The sequence below is a fragment of the Culex quinquefasciatus genome, chromosome 2 (assembly GCF_015732765.1).
Source record: "Culex quinquefasciatus strain JHB chromosome 2, VPISU_Cqui_1.0_pri_paternal, whole genome shotgun sequence".
Lineage (NCBI taxonomy): Eukaryota > Metazoa > Arthropoda > Insecta > Diptera > Culicidae > Culex > Culex quinquefasciatus.
Window position 1 is genome coordinate 212026379 of NC_051862.1, and position 26237 is coordinate 212052615.

Here is a 26237-nt window from a genome sequence, read left to right on the forward strand (position 1 = left end):
TTGCATGAGCGTCGCGACGCCTGTTGCAATCTTTTCTGCAGGAGCAACAAGTGCTCCCAGAAGAGAATGAGGAAAAAAATGATGTTTTAAAGCTGCGGTGTTATAAATTATGTAACATTTTAAATATTGAACGAATCTTTAAGCACTCTTCGGCAAAGTTGTTTTCTGAAACACGGACTATGAACTCATGAGGATTTTGAAAATGCATTATCGTTAAGGGGCTTAAATTGGCAAAACCCAAAACACACCGATTTTACGGGTTAAATCCCATTTAAACTTCAATGTCAAAACTCCAGATCATGTCGCAACCAATCACGCTCATATTTGGAATTCGAGTTCAGTAAACCTAGAGGATCATGCTCTGAAATGCCCGCAAATATTAATTTAGGATTAGGGGAGAGTGGGGAGACTTGATCCCCGGAGACACTTAATCCCAAGCCTGTATCTCGTCAGCATGTAGGTAAAACAATTAGCTTTGTTCTAGAAAGTTGTGCGAAATTGACTAAAACTCATTGTAGAAAACAAAGAAAAAAAATACAAAAAGTTTAGATAGAGTTACTCACATTTTTCTAAAAAGTGCTCCAAAAAACTTCCAAGAGATCTTTTTTCTTTGTTTTGATAAGTATAGAAAACACTCAAAAATTATTCAAAAAAACATTTTTATACATGAATTGTTTGATAAACATATCAACTCCAAAACCCTTACGTATTTGACGTTAAATTTATCGTCATACTATTTTTACAATCAATTGTTTAAAAAAGTGCGTTTAGGGAGACTTGATACCTGCATTTTTACAGTCACTGGAATCAGCCTAAAGATTAAGTAATTGGGCTGGGTTTTCGTACATAGTTTCCTTTAGTATAGTTGTACATATCTTACTGAGTTTGAACCATTTTTCAAAAGTTTTGTAAACAAAAATTACCAGCTTTTGTAAACATGCTCAATTTTGGTCTAAAAAAGAAAATTTTAAGTTTTTAAATATTTTGCATGCTAAACTTGTTATATTTTGAACACAAACGTACAGGTTAAATGTGAAATTGCTGTAACTTATAGAAAATTATAAGTTTGGATGAATAAAAAACATTTTCCTTAAGATTTCTTCAAAATGTTGAAAGGGGGATCAAATTACCCCCAACATTTCGAAAATGCCGGTTTAAAATATTTTTTTTAAAACGCTTGGCATGATTCGAAGAGTTTATCTGATGAAATAACCTTATCAGCCAAACGTCTTTGAATGTTTAAGCTTTCAATTTATGCAAAAAGATCATAGTTTTGTGAGAAATTGACAGAGTTATGTGCGATACAAAAAAAGGGGATCAAGTCTCCCCACTCTCCCCTAAATACACTGGACTCTGTGGCTGTAGATCTTTTCGATATCAATATTGCTCCAACTGTCCATATTTTTTTCCCTTCAAATTGACTACTTTGATTTTTATTCTTTAATTTAATAACTTCCGCTCAATTTTGCAGTTTTTCACTAGCAAACCAACTTATTACAGTGGACTCTCTCGTTGTCGATATTGAAAAGAACCGTAACAAACCGTTACGCTTAGTGTGCTGTGAATGAGTACATTTCCCTTACGCCGCTGAAAATGAAACTCCAAAGCATTTCACTTTTTATCAATTATCATGAATGAACTACTTCCATGAACAGCTACTGTCACCTTCTCGCCTCCTTACTATCATGCAAAAACTCTCGTTACAAACGCAGAAAAGCTGTTCCTTTTTCCTTGAGGCTCGCCCCGCTACGCTCAAAGTCAACGCGGCCTACTGTGATTCATCGGAAACTTGCTAATCACTCGTGACGGTAAACAAGTTCGGACTCTGCTTGACTTATGACCCTCTCCCGCTCTCTATCGTATAGTCCGACAGCCCCCTCGGCCGGATCTCATTAAAGTGCAATTGTCTGGCAGTTTGTCAACACGTGGCAATGCCGGCTCGCCGTCATCGTCGCAAATCATTTTCGCTACTCGCGGACACTTATGTAAATCATTTTATTACAGCCATTCGAGTAAATAAAACACACAGAGATGCTAGGATCTTAATCACATGTACACTAGTTTGCTTGCTCGTTCATACGACTACTAATACTAAGTTGGTTCAGGTTCAGTTGTATTCAGACCTTAACGGAATCTCTACTCGGGAAGATCTCGTCCAAGTCAGCATCCTTCACCAAACTGTTGGCGATCTCGGTGAACTTCTCCGACAGGTTCTGCTCGAAGGATTCCTTCACCTCGTCCAGCAAGACCATCGGGTTCTCGTTGATGGCATCGTTGCCGACACGCTCAAGCGTGGGATCCCCGTTGAACAGGTTGGTCAGGTAGAAGCGGGCCTTGTCAAACTTAAGCTTCAGATCGATCGGCCGGAATCGGACCAGGTCCCGATCGCCAACACGTTCCGTGTAGTACTCCAACCGGAGGATCGCCTTGGTTTCGTCTAAAATCAAGAGATTTAATTAAATTTCACCCATCCAGCATAAGCCGCAACTCAACTTACTCAACGTAGCCGAAATGTCTCCTTTTCCGGCGATTCGCAGCACCAGAATGTTCATGTTCAGCGAGTACTTCCCCTTAACATCCAGCGAGGGCAGAATAACGCTCACGTTGATCTTCCGATCGTCCAGATTGGTCTTGAGCTTCTTGATCACAAACTGGCCGGCGCCGGCAATGACCAGGTTGGAAAAGTTAGCCCCAAAGGTGTTGCCTCGCTCGATGCGGATCTTCTCGATCACCACCGGTTCCAGCTTGGGCAGCACGTTCGACGAGCCGTAGTTGCCGGAGGCCACGTTTGGTCGTATCCGCTCCACCACATCCTGGATGCACTTGTCCAGGTTGGGGTCTTTCCGTTTGCATACTGACAGGGTGGGCTCTGGATGGGGAAGGAAAAAAGAAATTTTGTTAATATTTTGCTTAGTACAGTTGAGTAAACATATTAGCTTTACAAAAAAGTCAAACTTAGATATCATGACCTCGTCGTGTTAATGCTATCTTGTCACATGTCGGTTTTCAGTCGATTGTCGATTTTGTGCCATTTTGTGAAGCTTCATTTTGGCGTTCGCAGTTTCCCCAATATTCGATTTCAATGCTGCGATATTAAAAAACGCGTGCACTCTTCATAACAAAGTAGTCGCGATCGCGCTATTTTGTTGTACTTGTAACTGCGACAACTGACTAAAGGAAATTTAATTGATAGAACATTATGTCACATGTGAACGCCCAACTGCTGTAATTAAAACGCCCAAATTGTAATTTTCTGGAAACGTAGAAAAGCTCCTGTCGACCCGTCAAACAAGTCATGGTACAACAGATTCAGATTGACGAAATCTATTAAATCAATCGCTTTAATATGCCCAACTGTTTCCTAAACAGATGGAAATCTTTATGAAGAAACTTCGATTCGAGTACTCGAGTACTCAAAAAAACTTGTTTAGTATATTGATTTAAATCTAAAGAAAACAACGAGGAGAAGGGGCTTATTATTGTCTGTAAAATATTTGCAAATTCACTCTGAGTACAATAAAAAAGTATCAAATATCATGCAATTTAAGGTTGAATTTGAATTTTTTTGAATTAAATATACTTTATTGAATCTTTCTTATAATAATTACATTTGGTTTACATAATAAGTGGTCAGCTGTGGCTCTTCAGCTTTAGTTTGCTTTTCGTGATTTAAACACTGTTCATTTTCTTAACTTTAAATGTATATGATTTATCATTTTTGTAACACTAGGTACAATGAGGGAAAAAAAAAATTAAGAAAACATAACCTAACCTAAAACTAACTTAATCTTACCATAAACTAAACCAATCCTTGAATCAAGGGGTATTCAGATATAGCACATTTTTCCCTGAATTTCAAACATTTTTCTTGAATCTTCTGATCCAACATTTTTACTTCTGCTAATTCATGAACCTCACTTGATCTTGTCCAGCCAGGAACATTCAAAACCATTTTGAGTACCTTGTTTTGGACACGCTGGAGCTTCAATTTATGAGTTCTAGCGCAACACTCCCAAACAGGTACTGCATACTCAATAACGGGGTAAATTATTTGTTTGTAAACTGCTAACTTATTTTTCAAAGATAGCTTTGATTTTCTGTTAATTAAAGGATACAAACACCTGATGAGAATGCTGCACTTGTTCAATATTTTATCTACATGCTGCCGAAACAATAGTTTCGAGTCAAGTATGAGACCTAAATAGACAACTTCCTTTGACCAGGGTATTGAAACATCATTCATTTTAATCAAAACATCATCCTTTGGGACAAATCTGGCCGATTTGGAAAGTGGAAAAATGATGGTTTGAGTTTTGGCTGCATTTATGCGAATTTTCCAGTCGCCAAAGTATTCGGAAAGAACGTCAAGACCCTTCTGAAGACGGCCAACTAAATATCTGGTTATTTTACCCTTATAAATAACGGCAGTGTCATCAGCAAAAAGTGACAACACACCATTACCAGGAAGAGTAGGCAAATCAGATGTAAAAATATTGTACAGAAGTGGGCCAAGAATACTTCCTTGGGAACCCCAGCATCAATGTTGAATAATCCAGAAGCAATCCCATTCAGAAAAACCTTGAACGATCTCTCCGAAAGATAGTGCTGGATAATTTTGATAAGATACATTGGAAAACCGTATAAATACAGTTTATGTATCAAACCATCATGCCAAACATTGTCAAAAGCCTTCTCAACATCCAACAAAGCCATAGCAGTTGATTTAGACTCAAGCTTGTTCTGCTTGATGATTTTAGTTACTCTCGTAAGCTGATGAGCAGTATTATGTCCCTTTCGGAAGCCAAACTGCTCGTTCAAAATTATATTATTATCGTTGGTAAAATCCAAAAGCCTTGAATAGATGACCTTCTCAAAGAGTTTGGACAGACTACTCAAAAGACTAATGGGACGATAACTTGTTGGCGATGTTGGATCTTTTGAGGCTTCAAAATTGGTATGACTTTGCCCAGTTTCCAATTGGTGGGGAAGTAACCAAGTTGCAAACATTTATTGAAAATATTGGCTAGATGTTGAAAGAACTGATCACTCTGTTTTTTCAACACTAGATTAAAATGTTATCAAAGCCTGGAGCTTTCATATTTTTCATTTGTTTAACTGCAACTTTGACTTCCTCACCAGAAACATGGGAATCTGCAGGAAATTCAAAGGTAGAGTCATTGATTGTTGAAATACTATTGGCAACTGATGTTTCTTTACGGCTGGTCATGGAAGCGCCAAGATTATGTGAACTAACAAAATGAAGCCCAAGTGCATTTGCCTTTTCCTCGGATGTAATCAAAGGAGAATCCTCAACAATAAGAGGAGGAATAGGCTTTGGTTTGTTTTTAAGAACTTTTGAAAGTTTCCAAAATGGTTTTGAATAATTCCCAAGCTGGCTTACATGTTTTGAAAATTCTTGATTTCTGATATTGTCAAGTCGGTCTTGTATGATTTTGTTCAAATTGTTAACTGAAATCTTTTGTCATAGTCCCCAGTCCGTTGATATTGTCTCCTATAAACATTCCTAAGTCTAATCAAGTGTTTAGTATCTACGTCAATATCAGTTACCTTAAAATTAACAGGAACCTCCCGAACGTTGGCAGCCTCTGCTTGGTTGATAGCCTGCTGGATCACCTCCAGCGAACGATCAATATCGGCAGAAGTTTCCGGGTGTTGATCATAGTCGATGTTGCTGTCGACCACTTGCTGAAACTGCTGCCAGTCAACGTTGTGGTAATCTTTCCGGGTTGGTTGCCGCTGCGGAGTAACGGAAGCTCCAACCTCCACAACCACCGGATAGTGATCAGAACTCAACTCTTCAAACACCTCAGGATGAGCCACGTTCTCAGCCATATTGGTAATGAAGAAGTCGATGATTGAGTGATTCCCAGACCGAGCCACCCTCGTTGGACGATCCGGACTCACAACGTTGTAGTATCCGTTTTGCAGATCGTTGTGCAGAATCACTCCGTTCCGATTCCTCCTGCTGTTGCCCCAAACTTCATGCTTCGCGTTGAGGTCACCAGCGATGATGTACTTTGCGCTCCGCCGTGTCAGCTTCTGGATATCGCTCTTCAGTTTTGCTGCTGAACCATCTCTGGAATTCACCTGACGTGGGCAGTATGCAGCAATGAAGAGTACTGGGCCAACCGAAGTGGGAATTTCCACTCCAACGGCCTCGATGATGTCCAGCTTAAAGTGTGGCAGCCGGCGTGGCTTGAGATCACGATGAACAGCGACAAGCACACCTCCTCCTCCAGAGGTGGTCCTATCGAGCTGCGTCGCGATCTTGTAGTTTTGCAGATAAACTTTTTCACCGGGCTTCAGATGAGTTTCCGTGATGGCAGCTACGTCGATCTCCTTCTCGCGAAGAAAATCCACCAGCTCTAAGTTCTTCCTCCTAATGGAGCAAGCGTTCCAATTCAGCAGCTTGAGGGACCTACGATCCATACTGGATGACGAACGAGGTCAGCACTTCAATCTGCTGGGTCTTGGTTTTGCATCCACGCAGTGCAGCGGACATCTGTTTGAAAATATTGAGGAGTTCGGTTGAGGTGTAAAGATCATTACCATTTTCCTCAACTGCTGGTTCTTGGGTTGGTCTTGGCTCCTGGCTGAAGCCCGGTGGTGGCGGTCTCGGCTCCTGGCTGGAACCCGGCCGTGGATGATTCATCTCAGCTCTCTTCCTGGGATCCAACGGCAACGGTGCCAAGTTCGGGACCTGGCGTCGCGGTTGAAGAGGTGGAAAATTTTGCTCCACCAGGGCTGGAGGAGTTCTACGACGCTGAGGCTGATTCTTCGTCGATGCTTGCTGCCGAATTTTCACGAACTCAGCTCTCTTGGGGCACTTTCGGTCGGTTGACGAGTGCTCACCGTTGCAGTTGAGGCACTTCACCAGCGAATCTTGGATGCACTGGGATGTGATGTGCGCATCGGTACCACATTTGGCGCAACGACGCTTCAGGTGGCAGTTCTTACCTCCGTGCCCAAAGCCCAGGCAGTTGAAGCATTGTGTGACGTCACGATGCACTGGTCGGTATCGCTCCCACGACACGATAATGTTGAAAACCGCTCGGATTGCCTTCAGCTCAGGAAGCGTCGTCGATCCCTTAGCCAAATGCAGCAGGTAGAGCTGGTCACGGTACTTGATGTCTTTGTTGCGTCGGCTCATTTTGTGCACGGCCAACACATCCAGTTTCAAAACTTTTAGCTCGGCAGCTAATTCCTCCACTGGCATGTCGTACAGACCTCTGACGACGATTTTGTACGGCTTATCCATGACGACATCATGGGTAAAGTACTCCGCCTCGTTTTCGGTCAAGTAATCCTTGACCAGTTGATAGTGCTGCCTGGATTGCACCAGCACCTTAAATCCGTCCTGACACAGACGAATGTTGCCTAGGACTTTCCCAGACTTGATGAGTTCAACCAGCCCCGCACGAAAGTCGATCGTTGCTGCTGATTGCCTCACATAAAAAGGAGGCAGTTTCTCCTTTCGCTGTTTCACTTCATTCTCCTTTGCTTCCGCTACCTGGTCCTCGTCAGGCAGTCCAGCAAACTTGTTGTTCTTCAATAGCTGCTCCTCGTGCGACGAAGAGTTCTCCTCCTCCTCATCCATCGGTACAGTACCGTCGCTCTTTTTCGTCTTTTTGCTGTTCGATGTCACTTCCAAAAGCACCTTCCTTTTGGAAATTCCCGGTTTTTGGCCATCAGTTGAGGCCTCAACCTTCCTTTTGGAAATTCCCACTTTTTTGCCTGCTTGAGCCGCAGGTAGGGCAATATTGCCGGCGTTTTGCGCCGGGACGCGACGAGTCATGTTGATTCAGACAACCTTCACCAACGAATGCTCGGATAACAATGCAATTTAAGGTTGAGTGCCACTCATCTAAATGAAACAAAAACTGCAAAAGCTATTAACCAAACAAACTGTTTTTACAACCTCCAGAATTACTCAATTACGGTCTAATCACTTCAAGGTCTTCGACGGATCCCTTTCATAACCAATATCCAGAAACATCCTCCGTTCGCCGGACACGCTCTTTGCGTTCCGGGAATTTTTGACGGTCAAAAATAATATTGACATCTCATCAACTTGTTCTTTATGGGAATTTCGGTGCTAACGAGCTGCGGACACGAACCCCGTGTTTATTCGCCAATTTTGTCTTATATCATCCTTCAGGCATCACTGATTTGCAAGTCGGGATTATGAAACATGTTTCTTCCAGAAGTGTGTACTTAAATTCTAATTACGGGTCAACTTGATGATAGAGAGAGTCATCTGGCTTCTTAGTTGCTAAATCGCCTTAAAGTAGATTACGCACGTCAGACACTCTTGCGTGAAGCTAACGTAGCGTTACTAAGCAGCGACTACCGGCCTACTAAGTTGCGGTTGTTTTTGTGTACATTAGGTGCGATTTTCTCACCTCAATCAAAGTAAAATTTTGCTCACGTGTTAAATTTGTTTTTGTTTGTGCCGTTACATCCGGCTCCAAATAGCGTCTTAAAACGCACCTCCAGATTTAATCTAAATGTTCAAATTAGGGTTCTAATGAGCTTGGTGGTGCTAAACGGCCAGGTCGCCAGGGTATCGTGATTTGGTTCGCAGATAGGAATCTTGCGTGCGAGCAATATAATAAGTTGAGTGAGTTGAGGAATTGATGGACGTTGGCGTAGGCAGGCACGTGTGAATTTTTAACACTTGTTCTAGCCGGTAGCCACGGCGAAGTTCTTCCACCAGCGTTCTTCCGCATCATCGTAAAAAGCCGCCAGAGCCTGCTTAAAAAACGGGTGCCACTCGGTCTGGTTGGTTTTGTTAGGGTAAAGCAAGGTCATGGAATTGAGGAAACCTTGGGGTAAGATGGTTCAATAAACCGTTAGAGGGGTGGAAACATTTTCAAGGTAGAGAAGGTTAATTTGGGTTGTGGACCCAACCTGGTCACTTGTTTTGAGGAGGTCACGTTAACTCCTTTCACGACACACTTGTCGATCGTAGCATGTCATGGTCGATTAATCGTTAACCACTTTGATTTTAATCATGCGAGAAAATTTACATTCTGTGAAAATTACTATTGTTTGTTTTAATTGTAGCATCTAAATTGCGCAAACATCCTTACTCTCAAATTGAAGTTTGTTTGAAGGTTATATTATTTTTACTAAACTTAAAACGAATAATTTCGGGTTATCTTTCCGTTTTGATGGATTGGTTCCCACATCGCAACTGAAGGTGATTACAGTGTGTAAAGAATGTTATAATCAATATTTTCCCACATTTTATTAACAATGTTTTGTACGTGCTGTCTCGCCAATGTTACGCTGTCAATGACGTCTATGTTAAGCACGATGTACAAAGTGGAAGCTTCTTATTGTTTATCTCGTTTGTAAATCAAATTGTTGGCAGTCGTTTCCTTGGGAGATCTAATAACTGTAATAAAATTGAGCAAGCAGTAAGAAACAAATTGTTATTTGTTTAAAATGTGATATTGAAAAATTTTACAGCACAAGAATTATTAGAATAAGTAAGTACGAGCATTAAACCTTTGGAGAGTCGTGTGTTTTGGCCTTTCTTACAAGTGTCGTTACAAAGTGTGTACAAAGTACACGTACGCGAGTGCCGGTGGGTTAAATAAACCAAATTTAAAACCAAAATCGTAGCAAATATAACACCAAAATCATATGTTCAATTGTTGAATCTATTACACTTAAGTTTTAAAATGTTACTCAAAAGATCATTTGAAATCATAATAAAAATCAATTGATTTGAATTTGAGATTGAAATCGCTTTTAAAAATTAATTAAAGACTTAACTGTTTAGTAAATAAAACATTTAACAACAAAATTAAAAGGCATGTTGTCTAATTCAAGTCAAGTCTTCAAAAAAAATCATTGTCTTATTATGAATCACTTTACTCAAAAATGACTCATTTTCGCTCAAAATGAGCGGCTGTTTGTTGATGAAAGGCTATTTTAAAGCATGGTGTAATTTTTAGTGTTTTTATATTTTTATAAATTATATGAAAAAAAACTCAAACGAAAACATTTGCTAGAAAACCAAAAAATCTTAGTGGCCTCTATGACAAGGTTTCTACTCTAAACTAAACGGTCGAATAATTTGAAGGGGAGCACTAGTGTGTCCCAAACATGGCAATGTGTCGGAAACCTTCGGGCTTACCCGGATTTCGATAGATTTTTGCCTGAGGAACAATTTTTTCATACAACAAAAAATTCTAGAAAATCGTTTAGAACTCGCGATTTGCGATTTACTGAAAAATGGTCTGTTTTCATAAAAAAATATCATATTTTGTTCTAAAACCTAGAAAAATGCGGTCATATTGCCCCGTATTTAACTTTAAATCATAGTTAGGAGTCCTGCCAATAATGTTCGGTAGTTTTGAGAGAAATTCGTAAAAATTCAGACAAAAAAAATCATTTTTCCAACTTCAACATGTTGCCAATGAAAAATGACGACTTCCTGGACCAATATGAATACCGAACATTATTGGTAGGACTCTAACTATGATTCAAATTTAAATATGGGACAATTTGAACTAATTCTTCAAGGTTTTAGAACAACACATGTTATTTTTATGCAAACAGACCATTTTTCAATAAATTGCAAATCACGAGTTCTATACGATAACGATTGTTTCTGAGGCAAAACCTATCGAAATCCGGGTGAGCCCGAAGGTTTCCGACAAATCACCTTTTTTGGGACACACTACAGAGCACCCAATCATAAATATATGATTTTGGAGAAAATTTCAATTAATTTAAAGAAATTGTGTTTTTTTCTGCAAAAATTCATTTTAAGAAAATATTCTGCGAACTTTTTTCTAAATTCTGATTTAATCGATAAAATCTTGAAATGCCTTGGTTTAATGGGGCCATTATTTACAAATTCTTGCAGACTATTTAATAGTTTTTTTGTGAAATTTTCCAAGTTGAGCATTTTGAAATGTTCAAATTTCTGTTTTTTAATGTATCTTATCGACCAGTTGTGCAATTGAAAGATTCCTGTTAAGTTTTTCTGTTCTGTTTAGAAAATCATGTAACTTTACTTCTGGTGTAATTTCAAAGAAACCTTGAAAACTGGAATTAAGTATTTGAAAACTTTTAAGTAGTGTTCAATTATTGGCCTAAATCCTATTGAGAGTCTTGCAATGTATATTGATGAGAAAGTTACAATAGACCCTCCAATGAAATTTGTCGATTCAGCTCTCAAAGTGACGGGAAATATGCTCTCTTTATCTTACCATTTTTATCCTTAATTACTTGAAAAAGTACACCTTGGGACAATTTTGACAATTTTTGCATTAAAAAATATTTGAAAATACATTTTAAGTTCTCAAAAACATATTAAATACCACAATTTATTGGAAATTCAGTGAATTATATTTATGAAATTGAAAAAAGAGACAAAGGTTTAAACATCATTCCGTCTTGGAATGGTTCTTTAAAAAGACCGGAGTTTTAAAAGGACCCATAATGATTTGCTTTTACCTTCAAGTGTTAGCTTTTCTTAAAATCTTCCGATTGATGTATTGACCGGCTGTAATTTTTTACGTTTTATATCAAGTTTTCAGAGAAAAACATTGACCCTTGAAATCCACAAATTCGGAACACTTTTTTCTTACGGATGTAAACAAACTTTGGTTTTCTCTAGGAGTACTTATTTTTTACAAAATAATGAATACACACACTGAAACTAATGAAACTCAAGCTTAGTTATGTTTTATGAATGGTCTGATAACTTTTTTGGGAAAATATTAGTTGAATTCAGGTGTTCCACAATTGTGGGAGGCAGAATAACGTCCCACAATTATGGAATAGGGAATTTGGAGGCAGTGTTTTGGATAAAATTGTCTTGAAAAGCAGTTTTTTTGTTTTAAAAATACTTTTACTAGTGAAATAGCAAGATAATGTCCAAATAAAGGTCCTAAAAATAGTAGCGTAGACAGAAAAGATGCATTTGGCATGCTATTGACAAATTATCACAAAAGTGTTCCGAATTTGTGGGTGTTCCGAATATGTGGGATGACTGTACTTTTCCTGTCATTATTGAACTACGGAATTCTGCTTTTCTGTACCAAAACTAACAGAATCGAATAGCAACACTTTTCAAAATAAATGATGAAAAGTTCTACTAATTTGACTGGATAACTCGGTGAACCTCGTTGGATAAATGTACGACTCGAGCTGAAAATAAACTACTATTAAGTGTACACTTAATTTTTCATTATTTTTTCTCGACATTTAACACAAAAGCCATAAAATACCTAAAATTTTTAACAACTGAATAAAGTCTTATCTGCATAGATAAGTAGATCTACCAATCATGCCAATTCTGCGTGTTTCATATTTTTTAGTAACTTTTAGATTTTTCTTGTTTACATTTCTTTGTTGTATAATTCAATCGTGGTCTTTAAACTTTTATTTGGTCGGAATTTGGCCTCACAAAAAACATTTCAAACCATCAAACCCACAATAATCCAAATTTGAATCAGCTGGTTTACAAGATAGATTTGTTTCTTTCTCCATTGATTCCACCTGTTGTAAACTGTCACTGAACTACATTTCGCACCTGTCCCACATCCTAGACATCGCAACATTCCATTACACAACACTTCACGAAGGAGATCAATCGCTGGTACTCTCACGCACAATCAGTCCATGCAAAGGTCGTCCCACCACTACGCGCACTGTGCACTATGCGCCACTCTGCCAGCGTGCACCTACTAAACTCACCCAAATAGGCGTAGCTGAACCCTAGATTCAGCACCACCAGCAGCATGCAACCGGCCACCACGTGCTTCATCGTCGTTTAGTTTCTCGAGAAATTTGTCACTGTAAGTTCTAGCCCTTAAAACCGGTCCCCGGCAATCAACTCCACTACACTACTCCACGAAAGGATCTGCCACTATCTGCGTTTAAGGACCTGCACGCGAGTTTGGATCGCACTCCGCGCACCACCACCTGACCACGAACTGACCACCTTAATTACCGCAAACAGACTGATTTGACGAGACGTCGAACGCCGCTATATTTATACAATCTACACCCCAACCGGCGAAACGCCAGAACAGCGGCCGAAGATGATCGACGTGTAGAACGTAGAATTTTTCGTGCTTTTGTTGTCTAACGCGTTAGATTAGCCGGCGAAAAGGTTTCAGCTGTAACGATGAAGCTGGAAGGAAGAAGCATGACATGCTCAAGTTTACAATTTAATCGACGGCGTTGGCTCCCTGCTGGATTAGTTTGCTCAAATTGATTGTTCATTGTTAGCGCAAGTTGGATGTTCCGGGATATCGACAAAGCTTTGTCCTATTGTTCGATTTTAACAGATTTTTTAAATACATCTTTCGAAAATCGTTACTTAACCAATTCTGATATAACTTCTTTTAGAAAGACGTCACAAATCCTAATACTCTAATGAGTTGTTAAGCCTTAGTGATTTCGTAACTTTTTACTCATTAGTAGTCATGTACATACTTGAAACACGTTAGTGTAAGCAAAAATAAAATTTAGGTTCTAATATCTCTAAATGATCTTTATTTCGAATAAACCATAATAATAAAAAAACGGAAAAGCCACATTTTTTACGCGCATTTCAAATTAGAAAATGTCGGCCTCCCGAGCATTTGACTACTCATCGCGCTTTGATCACAAGCGTGAAAGCTGCAATCAGTAACGATGTCATTACACTCATCACAGGTAATTTTCAATAAGGGATGACAGAGCAGTTTCCACACAGAAAAAGAAAGTAAAGCATATGCCGAATTAGAAAATTTCAGGGGTTGTAATTATGATGTTTCAACCAAAATTAATGCGTAAAAAATAAAATTACATAGAAAAGGATGAACATTTTACCTCAGTGGTATAATTTTACTCAGTTTCGTATGTAAAATTACGAATATTCACGCAAATGTGTGATTTTACATGAAAATAGCTAAAAATTCCTCAATTTGCAAAGCTATTCAATAATAAAGCGGTGATAAGAAAAAAAAAAACCCGGAAAAGATGTAAATTTACATCATTCAAAACTTATGCTGGTTTCATCTTCATTATCGAAATCAAAATCGACCAGTGATTTTGTATTGACACTGATTGTGTACAAGCAAACTATAAAAAGTTTTTTTTTCTAAAATGCAATTTTCACAACCTTCAAAAATCAAAATGAAAGTAAGTGTATAGTACAAAATTGTGTAAATTTAGAAGGTATTGAACCTTACCTCCTGAATTCTGTAATTTTACCTCAATGTAAACATTATACCAGAATAGTGGTGAAATTTCAGAGCAAAAATTAAACCTTTTTTTCTGGAATAAAAGATGTACCCATTCTCAGATGTAAGATTACCATGAGGTTTTTTTTCTGCGTGCATTACGATTGTTAATAAAAGTAAACAAAATTATTTCAATGAGTGCTTTTTACAAAATAGAAACAAAAAAGTTTTTTAATAGATATGATGGCGTGTAGCCATTATTATTTTATTGTATGTTGTGATTCCAATTATAGTGAAACATTTTTTTATGGGTGAAAATTTTAGTTCTATCTGTCTTTCTTCATAATTTTATCTAAACTAATGTGGAAAAGGTAGTTTACACATCAAAATATGTAATTTTACACACTTTTAGAAATTAAATTAATATGTGATCATAATTTATTTTTTCCTTACATAAAATCTGTTCAAACTCCTACACGGAGAGACCAGCCAGGGCAAATCTAAGAAAATCTTGGTTGATTTAACTAAAAGTATGGGTCAATTTTTTACACACACACACACAGCTAAAAAAGTAGTAATCCAGCTGCGTGTAAAAGACCCTAGTGTAAAATAAATATTGCATTATTTTATGCAATTTTATGTGATTTTACATCCTGAAATATGTAGCCCATCAGTATGGGAAACCTACTTGACCGAAATGTCAAGCTCATATATACTTTAATCCGTTCCTTTTTTCATCGGTCTGATGGCCGAGCGGGCTAAGGCGCCAGTCGTTACTGTTGGTGCTGGGTTTGAATCCCGTCGGTTGCAACTTTCTTTTGTGTTTATAAAAATTGTACATGCAGCGTGTAATATTTAGTGTCTTTTTGACGAATGATGTGCATGCTGTTGCATGCGATTTTACCATCGGATTTTTTGCTGTGTAGCTTTTTTTCAACAAACGATTATTGATTTTGTTTACCCGAAATTGCTGACCACCAGTAACTAAAAGTAACTAATAAAATAGTTGGAATTGCCATTTTTGTTTGTGAAATGGCCGAAAAAAATTCTAGCAGTCGACTGCTAGAATATTTTTTTCAGAAAATTAACTTTTTTTGTTTTTAGCTGAAAAATTGTGAAATATTCTGTAAAAAAACAGACCATATTTTTCAAATATTTTTTACATTTTTTTTTTTCGTTGTATCAACCGAAATATTTTTACATGCAGCAAATTATTATGGGTTTTAACAAAACATTTTTTAATTAAACATAATTTATGTTAGTGTCTATATATATTTTCATTAAATATCTAACGATACAGGCTGGGCCGAATTTCTAGCTATATTTTTAACTAATATCTTACTTGAATACAGAAAAATATTCGTACATGTAGTCAATAATTAGCTGTGTAATCATTTGATTAACATCGATTTGATTTTGCGTCAATGAATATTAGACTGGTTTGTCGTTATAAGGATTTTATTTAAATGTTAAAATCGAACCAGAACAAAATTTTTTTGGTGCCTTTTTGGCCACAAACCAAACTCTTGAAATTTGGGATTGATTGGTTCTGTCAATCAATTGCGCGTTTCTTTTTAATTTTGTTTGGAAATTTTTTATGGGAAAATCTACCTTTTTGCTTTCAGATTTTTGTTACATTTATTTTGAAATGAATTCGCAAACCAACACAACAGCATTAAAATTTAGAATTTTCCTCTAAAACATTCCCGAAGAAATTTGTGGTGCTATCTTGTTTCTATCAAAATCAAAAGATACAGCATCCTCAACACTGGTTTAAAACGGTCTAAATTTCACAGAAGCTATTTTCTCAATTTTAACGCTTTTGCGTTGGTTTGTTAAAATACTAGTGGAGAAACAAAATTATAAAAATCTAAATTTAAAAAAGAAGGAGTTTTTTAGCGTAAACGCAGGCAAGAAAACCTTGTTCTGAAAAATCGACCATTGTCTACGAGACATTCTAATAAATAATCAAAAAAATTTTTTTTTTCTTTTTGTAAGACATTGAGTAACAAAATTGCAAACGTTAAGAAACCGAATTCATATTAGTTATTTACCTACAATCTTTGCAAAACATTCACACTTGAACAATTTCATTATAATTTCAAAAAATAAACTCAGTAAATCACATTAGCTACGGAACCAGCCGTTCATTCATGAATCTATTTTAAATTCTCACATTAACATATCGCTCAACACCGCGTGGCTGGCTTAACTAACTCTTTGCTCAGGTGTTTCTCTACCTTCTTCTTCTTCTTCTACTTTGCTCTACTAACTGGTCGAAATTGCATTAGAATTTTTGTCGGCTGCGAGCGATTCAAGTCATGTCGGTCGGTCCTCCTTCCCGATTAAAATGATTTGCTATAGGAATTTAACCAGAACGTGCCGATTCTGTCAAATGGATGAGCCCCCTCTTTATGCAAAAGTTGTGTAAGTGGATTCTGGAAATTACCATTTTTTGCGCGAAACTCGACTAGAATGAATTCTATACATAATTTTTAGATTTCTCAAGATGATGGTTCCTTATTGCTGAACAGATATACTTAAAACTGTTCCAAATGAGAGAATTTAAACCTGACTAGTCATCGCCACTTGGAAACACGACAGGAATCACGTGATTGTTTAAGGAATGTGTTTTGAAGAGAGTTGAAAACATAAAAAACGGGGAAATCCCTCTGTCTGGTCACGGTAGCCGGCTGTCAATAAAGCGCCAGCCACGTGGAACCGGTTCTCCGGGGATTAAGTAACTTCTCTGGAACAACTTGTCTCCTAAGGAGACAGATAATTATTATGTTTCTGATCTAGTCCCAGCGAGAAGGGTAATTTATTACTTAGTAGATTTTCCTTTATAATGACATGGAGATTTTATGGGAGCTGTTGTACGTGACAAATATCAGGTGGAGCCACTAACTAATGATAATGAGATAAACGTGTATTTGAAATCAAAACAACAGCTAAAAAATTGCACAAAATTTACTTTTTCATAAATTGTACGTAGACAAATACAACATAAATCACAATTAAACATGCAAGCGTAAGACACTCTCCAGCGGTCCTAGTCCAACTGGGACCACCCCCATCAACTTCTCCAAAATCCTCTTCATCAGACCTTCTCGGGAAACATCTCATCAATCGTGGCCGTCCTGAGCAAGTTGTTAACAATCTCCGTGAACAACCGACTCAGGTTCCGCTCCAGCCCCGGAATCAGCTCGTCCAAAAACAGCCGCGAATTGTCGTTGATGACCTGATTGCCGACCTGGCCCAGCACCGGATCGCCGTTGAACAGATTGTCCAGCTGGAACCTACCGCCCTCGATCTTCAACCGAATGCCGAGCCGGTTGAACCGCACGTACTGCTTGCTGTCCGTTCCGTTTGTGGCGGTTCCGTTTGTGGCGGTTCCGTTGGTAGCGGTTCCGTTGGCGGCGGACTTGTTGGTCTCCGTATAGCCACGGATTTTAATAGACAGCTTTGTATTGGCTGGAATAAATATAAAAATCGCAAAAAACTCATCAATAAATTTAAAAAATACATGAACATATCAATATTTGTCATTTTTAAAGTTGACTTCATGAGACTAATTGTCAGTAAACAACCTGTTATTAGGATAAACAAAAAGTAAAAGGCAGATGATCTCACATGGAACGACGTGTAGTGTGAAATTTGACACGCTAACAAACATGCTAATATTGTACTTTCGTTGAAAATTGCAGAATGCAACGAGAAAATAAATACCTACTTGCAGTAGACAGAAACAGAGAACGATGCAGTTTTAATCTTTTGAAAAAATATGCATTTTTATTTTGTAAATTCATTTCAAGCCATTTTCAAACTACTATTTCATGTTGTTCATGAAGCATGAAGTTTGGGGTCTCCAGAAATACGTACAATTTGAATTTTTCAAAAATATTTAGACAGTGCCAAATGGAAATGACGTTGGAGGAAAACCATTCGGCCCTGGCCGAATATTTTTGGAAAATTTAAAGTGTACGTATTTCTGGGGACCCCAAACTTCATGTGTCCCCTCGAGTTGAGCCTGCGCAATCATTCTTGTCAATTTTTGTAGGTCAGTGTTACAAATGTCATCAGTTTGATTTTGCTGCTCATTTAGTGCTATTTAGTGCCCTATACCTTAGATTTAGTGCCCTTAAAGATTTCACCTTTGAACTTAATATGGCAATTTGTATGGAATCTATAAGGGCACTAAACCTGAGGTACAGTCAACCGAGGCGTGCATAACTGATGCACAGAGCTTATGGGATTTTGGCTATCGGGATGGTGACAGCTATCCATCGCCATTATGAAAATTTTCACAAAAATACGTATTTTTCCTGTATTTTGAAAATGCAATTTTAACTTTGAAAAAAAAACCTCAAATAATTGTTTTTGCAATATGAGTATCAAATGATCCTGTATTTTGCCTTCCTCACTGAGGTAAGGCTATAATCCTGCTCTAAAAATGAACTTTTTATAAAAAGCTCGAATACCCACCTTCATATATACATATCGACTCAGAATCGAAAACTGAACAAATGTCTGTGTGTGTGTATGTGTGTGTATGTATGTGTTCAAAAATCTTGCCAAGTTTTCTCAGCACTGGCTGAACCGATTTTGATCGAACCAGTTGCATTCGACTTGGTTTAGGGTCCCATACATCGCTATTGAATTGTTTGATGTTTCGATAAGTAGTTCAAAAGTTATGTATAAAAATGTGTTTTCACATATATCCGGATCTCAATTATATGCATGTAAACGATGTCCGGATCCATCATCCGACCCATCGTTGGTTAGGTAATCAAGAGACCTTTCCAACGAGTCCACAACATTGAAGATCTGGCAACCCTGTCTCGAGTTATGACCACTTAAGTGATATTTATGTACTTTTTTGAAGCCGGATCTCACTTAAATGTATGTAAACGATGTCCGGATCCATCATCCGACCCATCGTTGGTTAGGTAATCAAGATACCTTTCCAACGAGTCGACAACATTGAAGATCTGGCTACTTTGTCTCGAGTTATGACCACTTAAGTGATATTTATGTACTTTTTTGAAGCCGGATCTCACTTAAATGCATGTAAACGATGTCCGGATCCATTATCCGACCCATCGTTGATTAGGTTATCAAGAGACCTTTCCAACGAGTCCACAACATCGAAGATCTGGCAACCCTGTCTCGAGTTATGACCACTTAAGTGATATTTATGTACTTTTTTGAAGCCGGATCTCACTTAAATGCATGTAAACGATGTCCGGAACCATCATCCGACCCATCGTTGGTTAGGTAATCAAGAGACCTTTCCAACGAGTCGACAACATTGAAGATCTGGCAACCCTGTCTCGAGTTATGACCACTTAAGTGATATTTATGTACTTTTTTGAAGCCGGATCTCACTTAAATGCATGTAAACGATGTCCGGATCCATCATCCGACCCATCATTGGTTAGTTTATCAAGAGACCTTTCCGACGAGTCCACAACATTGAAGATCTGGCAACCCTGTCTCGAGTTATGACCACTTAAGTGATATTTATGTACTTTTTTGAAGCCGGATCTTACTTAAATGCATGCAAAAGATGTCCGGATTCATCATCCGACCCATCATTGGTTAGGTAATCGAGAGACCTTTCCAAGGAGTCCACATAATTGAAAATCTGGCAACCCTGTCTCGAGTTATGACAACTTAAATTGTATCTGTGCCGAGCTCCTGTGGTCTTATGGTTACAGGTTTCGCTTTATGAGCGGAAGGTCGTGGTTTCAAACCCACATGGCTCGGCACATCCTTTCCCCTGTACTCTTCACATGTATAAGGACCAACTGTTCTCTGTATAATTGCCCTGCAGAGCTCCACGGCCCGATCGCAAAAAGTGCTTTGAAGGGACGAGTTTTTCAGAAACCAGAATTCAAGGGCAAGCTGGGTATAAGTAAACGTAAAATGTGCACTTCGGTTCTAGCGATACATTTGGACAGTACAGAGTGGAAAGGAGCCAAAGAGGATTGAAAAACATTCAAACCTCTTCGGCGGCGAGTTACGGCAGTGGATCGCTCGACACACTCGCTCAACAATAGCGTGTGTGCGTGTCCCATCTGCCTAATAACAGAAGAAGCCTTTGTGATTCTATAAATAGAATTGCAAGTCCGCAATAGATCTAATTCCTGGTCGCAGTGGATAGTGGCATCGAAAAAAAAAATCTGTGTACTTATTTTTCTGGACCTAAAAAAAATAGCTGAAATATGTGTCCAAACCAATATTACACATTGTTGGTATAAAGTGAGGAAGGCATCAACCACATAGGTGGATTAAGTTTGTTTTTTTCATACATTTAAAATGCGAAACCATTTTTTTAAATACTATTTTTACAAAACTACGCATTTTTGAAAAAATACTCAAAATTTCAGTTATTTCTATATGGGTATCAAATGAACGGGATTTTTCCATACATGTAATGTATGAATAATAACAATACATGTAATGTATGTAAAAAAAAAACTATGAAAACACTCAAAATTTCCACAAAAGTACGTATTTTCGAAAAAATACTCCAAATTTCAATTTTTAACAATATGGATATCAAATGATCGGAATAATTTCATGAATTGCAAAAATATCACAAAACTACGTATTTTCGAAAAAAAAAATACTCAAAATTTCAGTTTTTCACAATATGGGTACCAAATGATCGAATTTTTTTCATGCATATCGGAAGTCATATTTTTTTCAAAATACTCAAAAATATCACAAAACTACGTATTTTCGAAAAAAAACTCAAATTGAAAGTTTTTTACAATATGGATATCATACCATCGGGATTTTGTAATACGTTCGAAAGTTATTATACAATGTTTTGAAAATACTCATTTTTTTTTTACAAAACTTCGTATTTTGAAAAAATACCCAAAATTTAAATTTTTCACAATATGGGTATCAAATTATTGGATTTTTATCAAACATTTCGAATGTAACAAATTTTAAAATTGAATTTTGAAAAAAATTGAAAACGTAGCTTTGTGAAAATTTTGAGTATTTTCAAAAATAATGTTATTTTATTCGGAATTTACTAATATTGTAAAAAAACTGTAACATTGAGTTTGTTTTTTTTTTTCAAAAAAAAAACGTAGTTTTGTGAAAAATTTTAGCGATTTCAAAAAATGTTGCGAAGACATTCGAAATTTATGAAAAAATCCCGAACATTTAATACTGATATTATAAAAAACAGGAAGTTTGAGTTTTTTCGAAAATACCTAGTTTTGTAAATAAATATAGCGTTTTGAAAAAATTACATTTGAGATGTATGAAAAAATCCCGATCATTTTATATTTGATAAGTATTTTTGTGTAATTTTAAGTGCAAATGGCTAGCTGACATCAGCCCAATTCCAAAACACTATAATTTTTTGAAGTTTGCATGATTTTTCATTACGGTTTGGGCCGTGCTTAACCGGGGCAGTGCAAAACCGAGGCGTGCAAAACCGGGGCATGATTGTATAGGGCACTAAAATAGCACAATCAAGTTATGAACATCCACTTCGTATTTCGTTTATATCTTAATTCACTCAAAAGTACTTACTCAACATCCCCTTGATGTCTCCCTTTCCTTGCAATTCCAAGAACAGCAGTTTCATTTTCAGCGAATATTTTCCCGTAAAGTTAAGCTTCGGTATGCTCGTGACCAGGTCAAAAGATAAATTCGATGGTTTAGACCTAAAATGACAAATTTTACTTTTTGACAACCAATCTCAAAAATCAACCCCTAAAACTCCCTCCACTCACTGCAACCGATCGATTTTGAACGTGCTGGCGCCGTAAACGTTCACCTTGTTGAAAACCGCCTGAAAGTCCTGACCCCGCTGCATCTTCATCTGCTCCACGTACAGCGGCTCCAGCTTGGGCACGTCGAAGCCCTCGCCGAAATCGCCCTCGGCCAGGTTCTTGCGGATGTGGTCCACCGCGCTGATGATGCACTGCTCCACCTTGGGGTCATTGCGGGAGCACAATTTGAACTGGCTGGCTGGAAAATGTTATAAGAAACGTTTTATTTTTGACTGGTTTTAGAAAAGGGTGTGAACAAAATCGATAAAAAAATTTAAATGGTCAATTACACTAGAAAAATAATATCTAGAAAAAAAACAAAAACAAATTCCAACTTCGCCAACTTAAAACATTCGTCTAGCTTAGTGGGCCTCCCCGACCATGAACTTGAAATTGTAGCGCATAGAGAGAGAGAAAAAAGTGTTATTAGTAACTGAGTTGGTTTTTTCACACGGTCATCATTTCAGCCACGAGTATGCTGCGAGAACAACGCTGCTGAATTGTGTTTTTTTTTTCTAACTTTGCATTTTACTTTTCTAGCGTTTTGAGAAGTTCGACAAAACATGTAAAATAAAATTATAAACATCAATTCAAATTTTGATTGAAACATCAATTCATTTGATTGAAAATCTGTTTTAATTCTTTATGAAAAAAAAAGATAAGATAAGGATTTTACTGATTTTTTTCAGTTGGCAACCTTTTCACAAATCGATTTTTGTTTTTATTTTTTATTGATGAAAGTGTTTCAAACACTGGATACTCCATAAAAATTTGGGGCCTGTCCAAACCAAAATACCATGAAATTGTTCGAAAATCAGGTTCCTTTTTAGTTTCACATTGTTTTTTCCGAAATCCGAATAACCGAAAAAAATCAAACTTTACCCCAATGTATTTTTACATTTTTTGATAAATGTTTGTAGAGCCAAAGCGTCTTTTTCACTACAGCCTTGTTATGATTTTTTTAATGAGTTTTCGATTGTCCCGAAAAAATGCTTAAAAAATTGCACCGTTTTTGAGTCATATCCATTTTTTGATTGAATGCTTAAATAAAATGATAAATATTGAAACCACTGAGAAATTTCCTCAGCATTTTTCGATAAATATTTTCTGAATTGCAAAATCACGACCAACATTTCAAAAGTGCAAGTACGAACATTTAAAGCACTGAAAAGTGTTACCCATGCTTTGCAAGGCCAGATAATTGAAAAAAAAAATCAAGGTAGAAAGGTATGAACAATAATTGACACTATATTAAAAATTTAAAAAAGGTTCCAAATCGTTCACCACAAACATGGATTTGAGAATAAAACGGTGCACTTTATCAACATTTTACAAGAGTTTTTTTTAGTTGAGCAGTTCTCTACGGAATCGGTTTTTTTTTTTCTTTAATTTTAATTTTTGTATTTTTTAATCCGGCTGAAACTTTTTTGGTGCCTTCGGTATGCCCAAAGAAGCCATTTTGCATCAATAGTTTGTCCATATAATTTTCCATACAAATTTGGCAGCTGTCCATACAAAAATGAGATCTGAATATTCAAAAATCTGTATCTTTTGAAGGAATTTTTTGATCGATTTGGTGTCTTCGGCAAAGTTGTAGGTATGAATACGGGCTAAACATTCAATGTTACGCCCACTTTAAATGTTAGTCTTGATTTAAATTTTTTGAAAATACTGTCTTGAATTTTTTTTAAAAATATTATCTCTAATATATTACAACTTTTGTTAAACAATTGGATGTGACATTTCAAAACAAGTGAAAAAATTAAGAATTCTTCTTTCTAATGAAATGATATTTAAAGATCCTAAAAATGCTAGAAATTTTGATTGTTGGTGATTATTTAGATTGAAATCCGACTAGAGGTTAGAAATGCAGAAGGTTAACGAAATCACAATTTCAAAATTATAGTTAAATAACATATCAAACTTACGCAAAGCACTGTACGCCACGCTAACCAAAGAACTTAAAACTATCACACTAGTTAGTATCACTGATGACTGGACTGGACTCATTGTTGTGCTCTGACTGAAGCTCTTTTCCGTTCTGGAGCACTCCCTGAAGTTTTGAGAGTTTTGTACTTTCTAATTACAAGTTATACAGCACTTTGTTAATAAATTCCACTCCGCGCCGTTCCACGTGGCTACTAATCCAAGTTCGTTTGAAGGATCCAAGTAGGCGTTTGTCTCTTTTGTACTAGCTTTAGGTCAAAGCCTACTGTTGGCCTGGGTGCCAGCCACGGACGGGATGCCGAGTCCAGGCCGTTTTTCGCTTACACAAATGCTGATTCTGACTGACCGGGTTCGGGCCCAACGCGGAACTATTTATAAGCTGACTTCAGTGTGACTTTTATTGTTCACTCCCGGCGGCGTTGTTTTTTTGTTGAGGCTGGCAGGCTGATGTTGCACGCTGATATTGGGTCTCCCAGGTATGATCGCGACCGCAAGGGAAGGAACATCCCCATTCAATTTCACTTGGGGCTCTGAGATCCATCCCGCGTGTGTTGCATTCAGAGATCAATTGGGGCTGCCCAAGGGAGGGAAGATAGGTACGTCACAACTACAAGTTTTAACTTATATCCATGTTTGCTGAAAAGAAAAAGTAAAAGTAAAAAGTAAAAAGTAAAAAGTAAAAGTAAAAAGTAAAAAGTAAAAAGTAAAAAGTAAAAAGTAAAAGTAAAAAGTAAAAGTAAAAGTAAAAGTAAAAGTAAAAAGTAAAAGTAAAAAGTAAAAGTAAAAGTAAAAAGTAAAAAGTAAAAGTAAAAAGTAAAAGTAAAAAGTAAAAAGTAAAAGTAAAAGTAAAGTAAAAGTAAAAAGTAAAAGTAAAAAAGTAAAAGTAAAAGTAAAAAGTAAAAAGTAAAAGTAAAAAGTAAAAAGTAAAAGTAAAAGTAAAAGTAAAAGTAAAAAGTAAAAAGTAAAAAGTAAAAAGTAAAAAGTAAAAAGTAAAAGTAAAAAGTAAAAAGTAAAAGTAAAAAGTAAAAAGTAAAAGTAAAAAGTAAAGTAAAAAGTAAAAAGTAAAAAGTAAAAGTAAAGTAAAAGTAAAAAGTAAAAAGTAAAAAGTAAAGTAAAAGTAAAAAGTAAAAGTAAAAAGTAAAAGTAAAAGTAAAAGTAAAAAGTAAAAAGTAAAAGTAAAAAGTAAAAAGTAAAAAGTAAAAGTAAAAAGTAAAAGTAAAAAGTAAAAGTAAAAGTAAAGTAAAAGTAAAGTAAAGTAAAAGTAAAAGTAAAGTAAAAAGTAAAAAGTAAAAGTAAAAAGTAAAAAGTAAAAAGTAAAAAGTAAAAAGTAAAAGTAAAAGTAAAAAGTAAAAGTAAAAGTAAAAAGTAAAAAGTAAAAGTAAAAAGTAAAAAGTAAAAGTAAAGTAAAAGTAAAAAGTAAAAGTAAAAAGTAAAAGTAAAAGTAAAAAGTAAAAGTAAAAAGTAAAAAGTAAAAAGTAAAAAGTAAAAGTAAAAAGTAAAAGTAAAAGTAAAAGTAAAAAGTAAAAGTAAAAAGTAAAAAGTAAAAGTAAAAGTAAAAGTAAAAAGTAAAAAGTAAAAGTAAAAGTAAAAGTAAAAAGTAAAAGTAAAGTAAAAGTAAAAGTAAAAGTAAAAGTAAAAGTAAAAGTAAAAAGTAAAAGTAAAAGTAAAAAGTAAAAGTAAAAAGTAAAAGTAAAAAGTAAAAGTAAAAAGTAAAAGTAAAGTAAAAGTAAAAAGTAAAAGTAAAAAGTAAAAGTAAAGTAAAAAGTAAAAAGTAAAAGTAAAAGTAAAAGTAAAAGTAAAAAGTAAAAGTAAAAGTAAAAAGTAAAAGTAAAAAGTAAAAAGTAAAAGTAAAAAGTAAAAAGTAAAAGTAAAAAGTAAAAGTAAAAAGTAAAAGTAAAGTAAAAGTAAAAAGTAAAAGTAAAAAGTAAAAAGTAAAAGTAAAAAGTAAAAAGTAAAAAGTAAAAGTAAAAGTAAAAAGTAAAAAGTAAAAGTAAAAGTAAAAAGTAAAAAGTAAAAAGTAAAAGTAAAAAGTAAAAAGTAAAAAGTAAAAGTAAAAAGTAAAAAGTAAAAAGTAAAAAGTAAAAGTAAAAAGTAAAAAGTAAAAGTAAAAAGTAAAAGTAAAAAGTAAAAGTAAAAGTAAAAGTAAAAAGTAAAAAGTAAAAGTAAAAAGTAAAAGTAAAAAGTTAAAAGTTAAAAGTTAAAAGTTAAAAGTTAAAAGTTAAAAGTTAAAAGTTAAAAGTTAAAAAAGTTAAAAGTAAAAAGTAAAAGTAAA

General features: G+C 36.0%; 2 protein-coding genes across 2 annotated transcripts; both read right to left on the reverse strand.

Annotated features, from left to right (window-relative positions):
* Positions 1 to 1976: 1976 nt before the first annotated feature.
* LOC6047234 lies at positions 1977 to 13022 on the reverse strand. The gene is made up of 3 exons (XM_001864283.2): positions 12742 to 13022; positions 2498 to 2869; positions 1977 to 2437 (listed from the first exon to the last, which is right to left on the reverse strand). Exons 1-3 carry the CDS (start codon positions 12809 to 12811, stop codon positions 2118 to 2120), a joined length of 762 nt encoding a protein of 253 aa, XP_001864318.2. The 5' UTR covers positions 12812 to 13022; the 3' UTR covers positions 1977 to 2117.
* A 4146-nt stretch (positions 13023 to 17168) lies between these two features.
* On the reverse strand, positions 17169 to 24320 carry LOC6047235 (circadian clock-controlled protein daywake). Its single transcript, XM_038256968.1, has 4 exons — positions 23947 to 24320; positions 21980 to 22217; positions 21777 to 21910; positions 17169 to 17690 (listed from the first exon to the last, which is right to left on the reverse strand). The coding sequence occupies exons 1-4, from the start codon at positions 24026 to 24028 to the stop codon at positions 17317 to 17319; spliced, it is 828 nt and encodes a 275-aa protein (XP_038112896.1). The 5' UTR covers positions 24029 to 24320; the 3' UTR covers positions 17169 to 17316.
* Positions 24321 to 26237: the final 1917 nt, after the last annotated feature.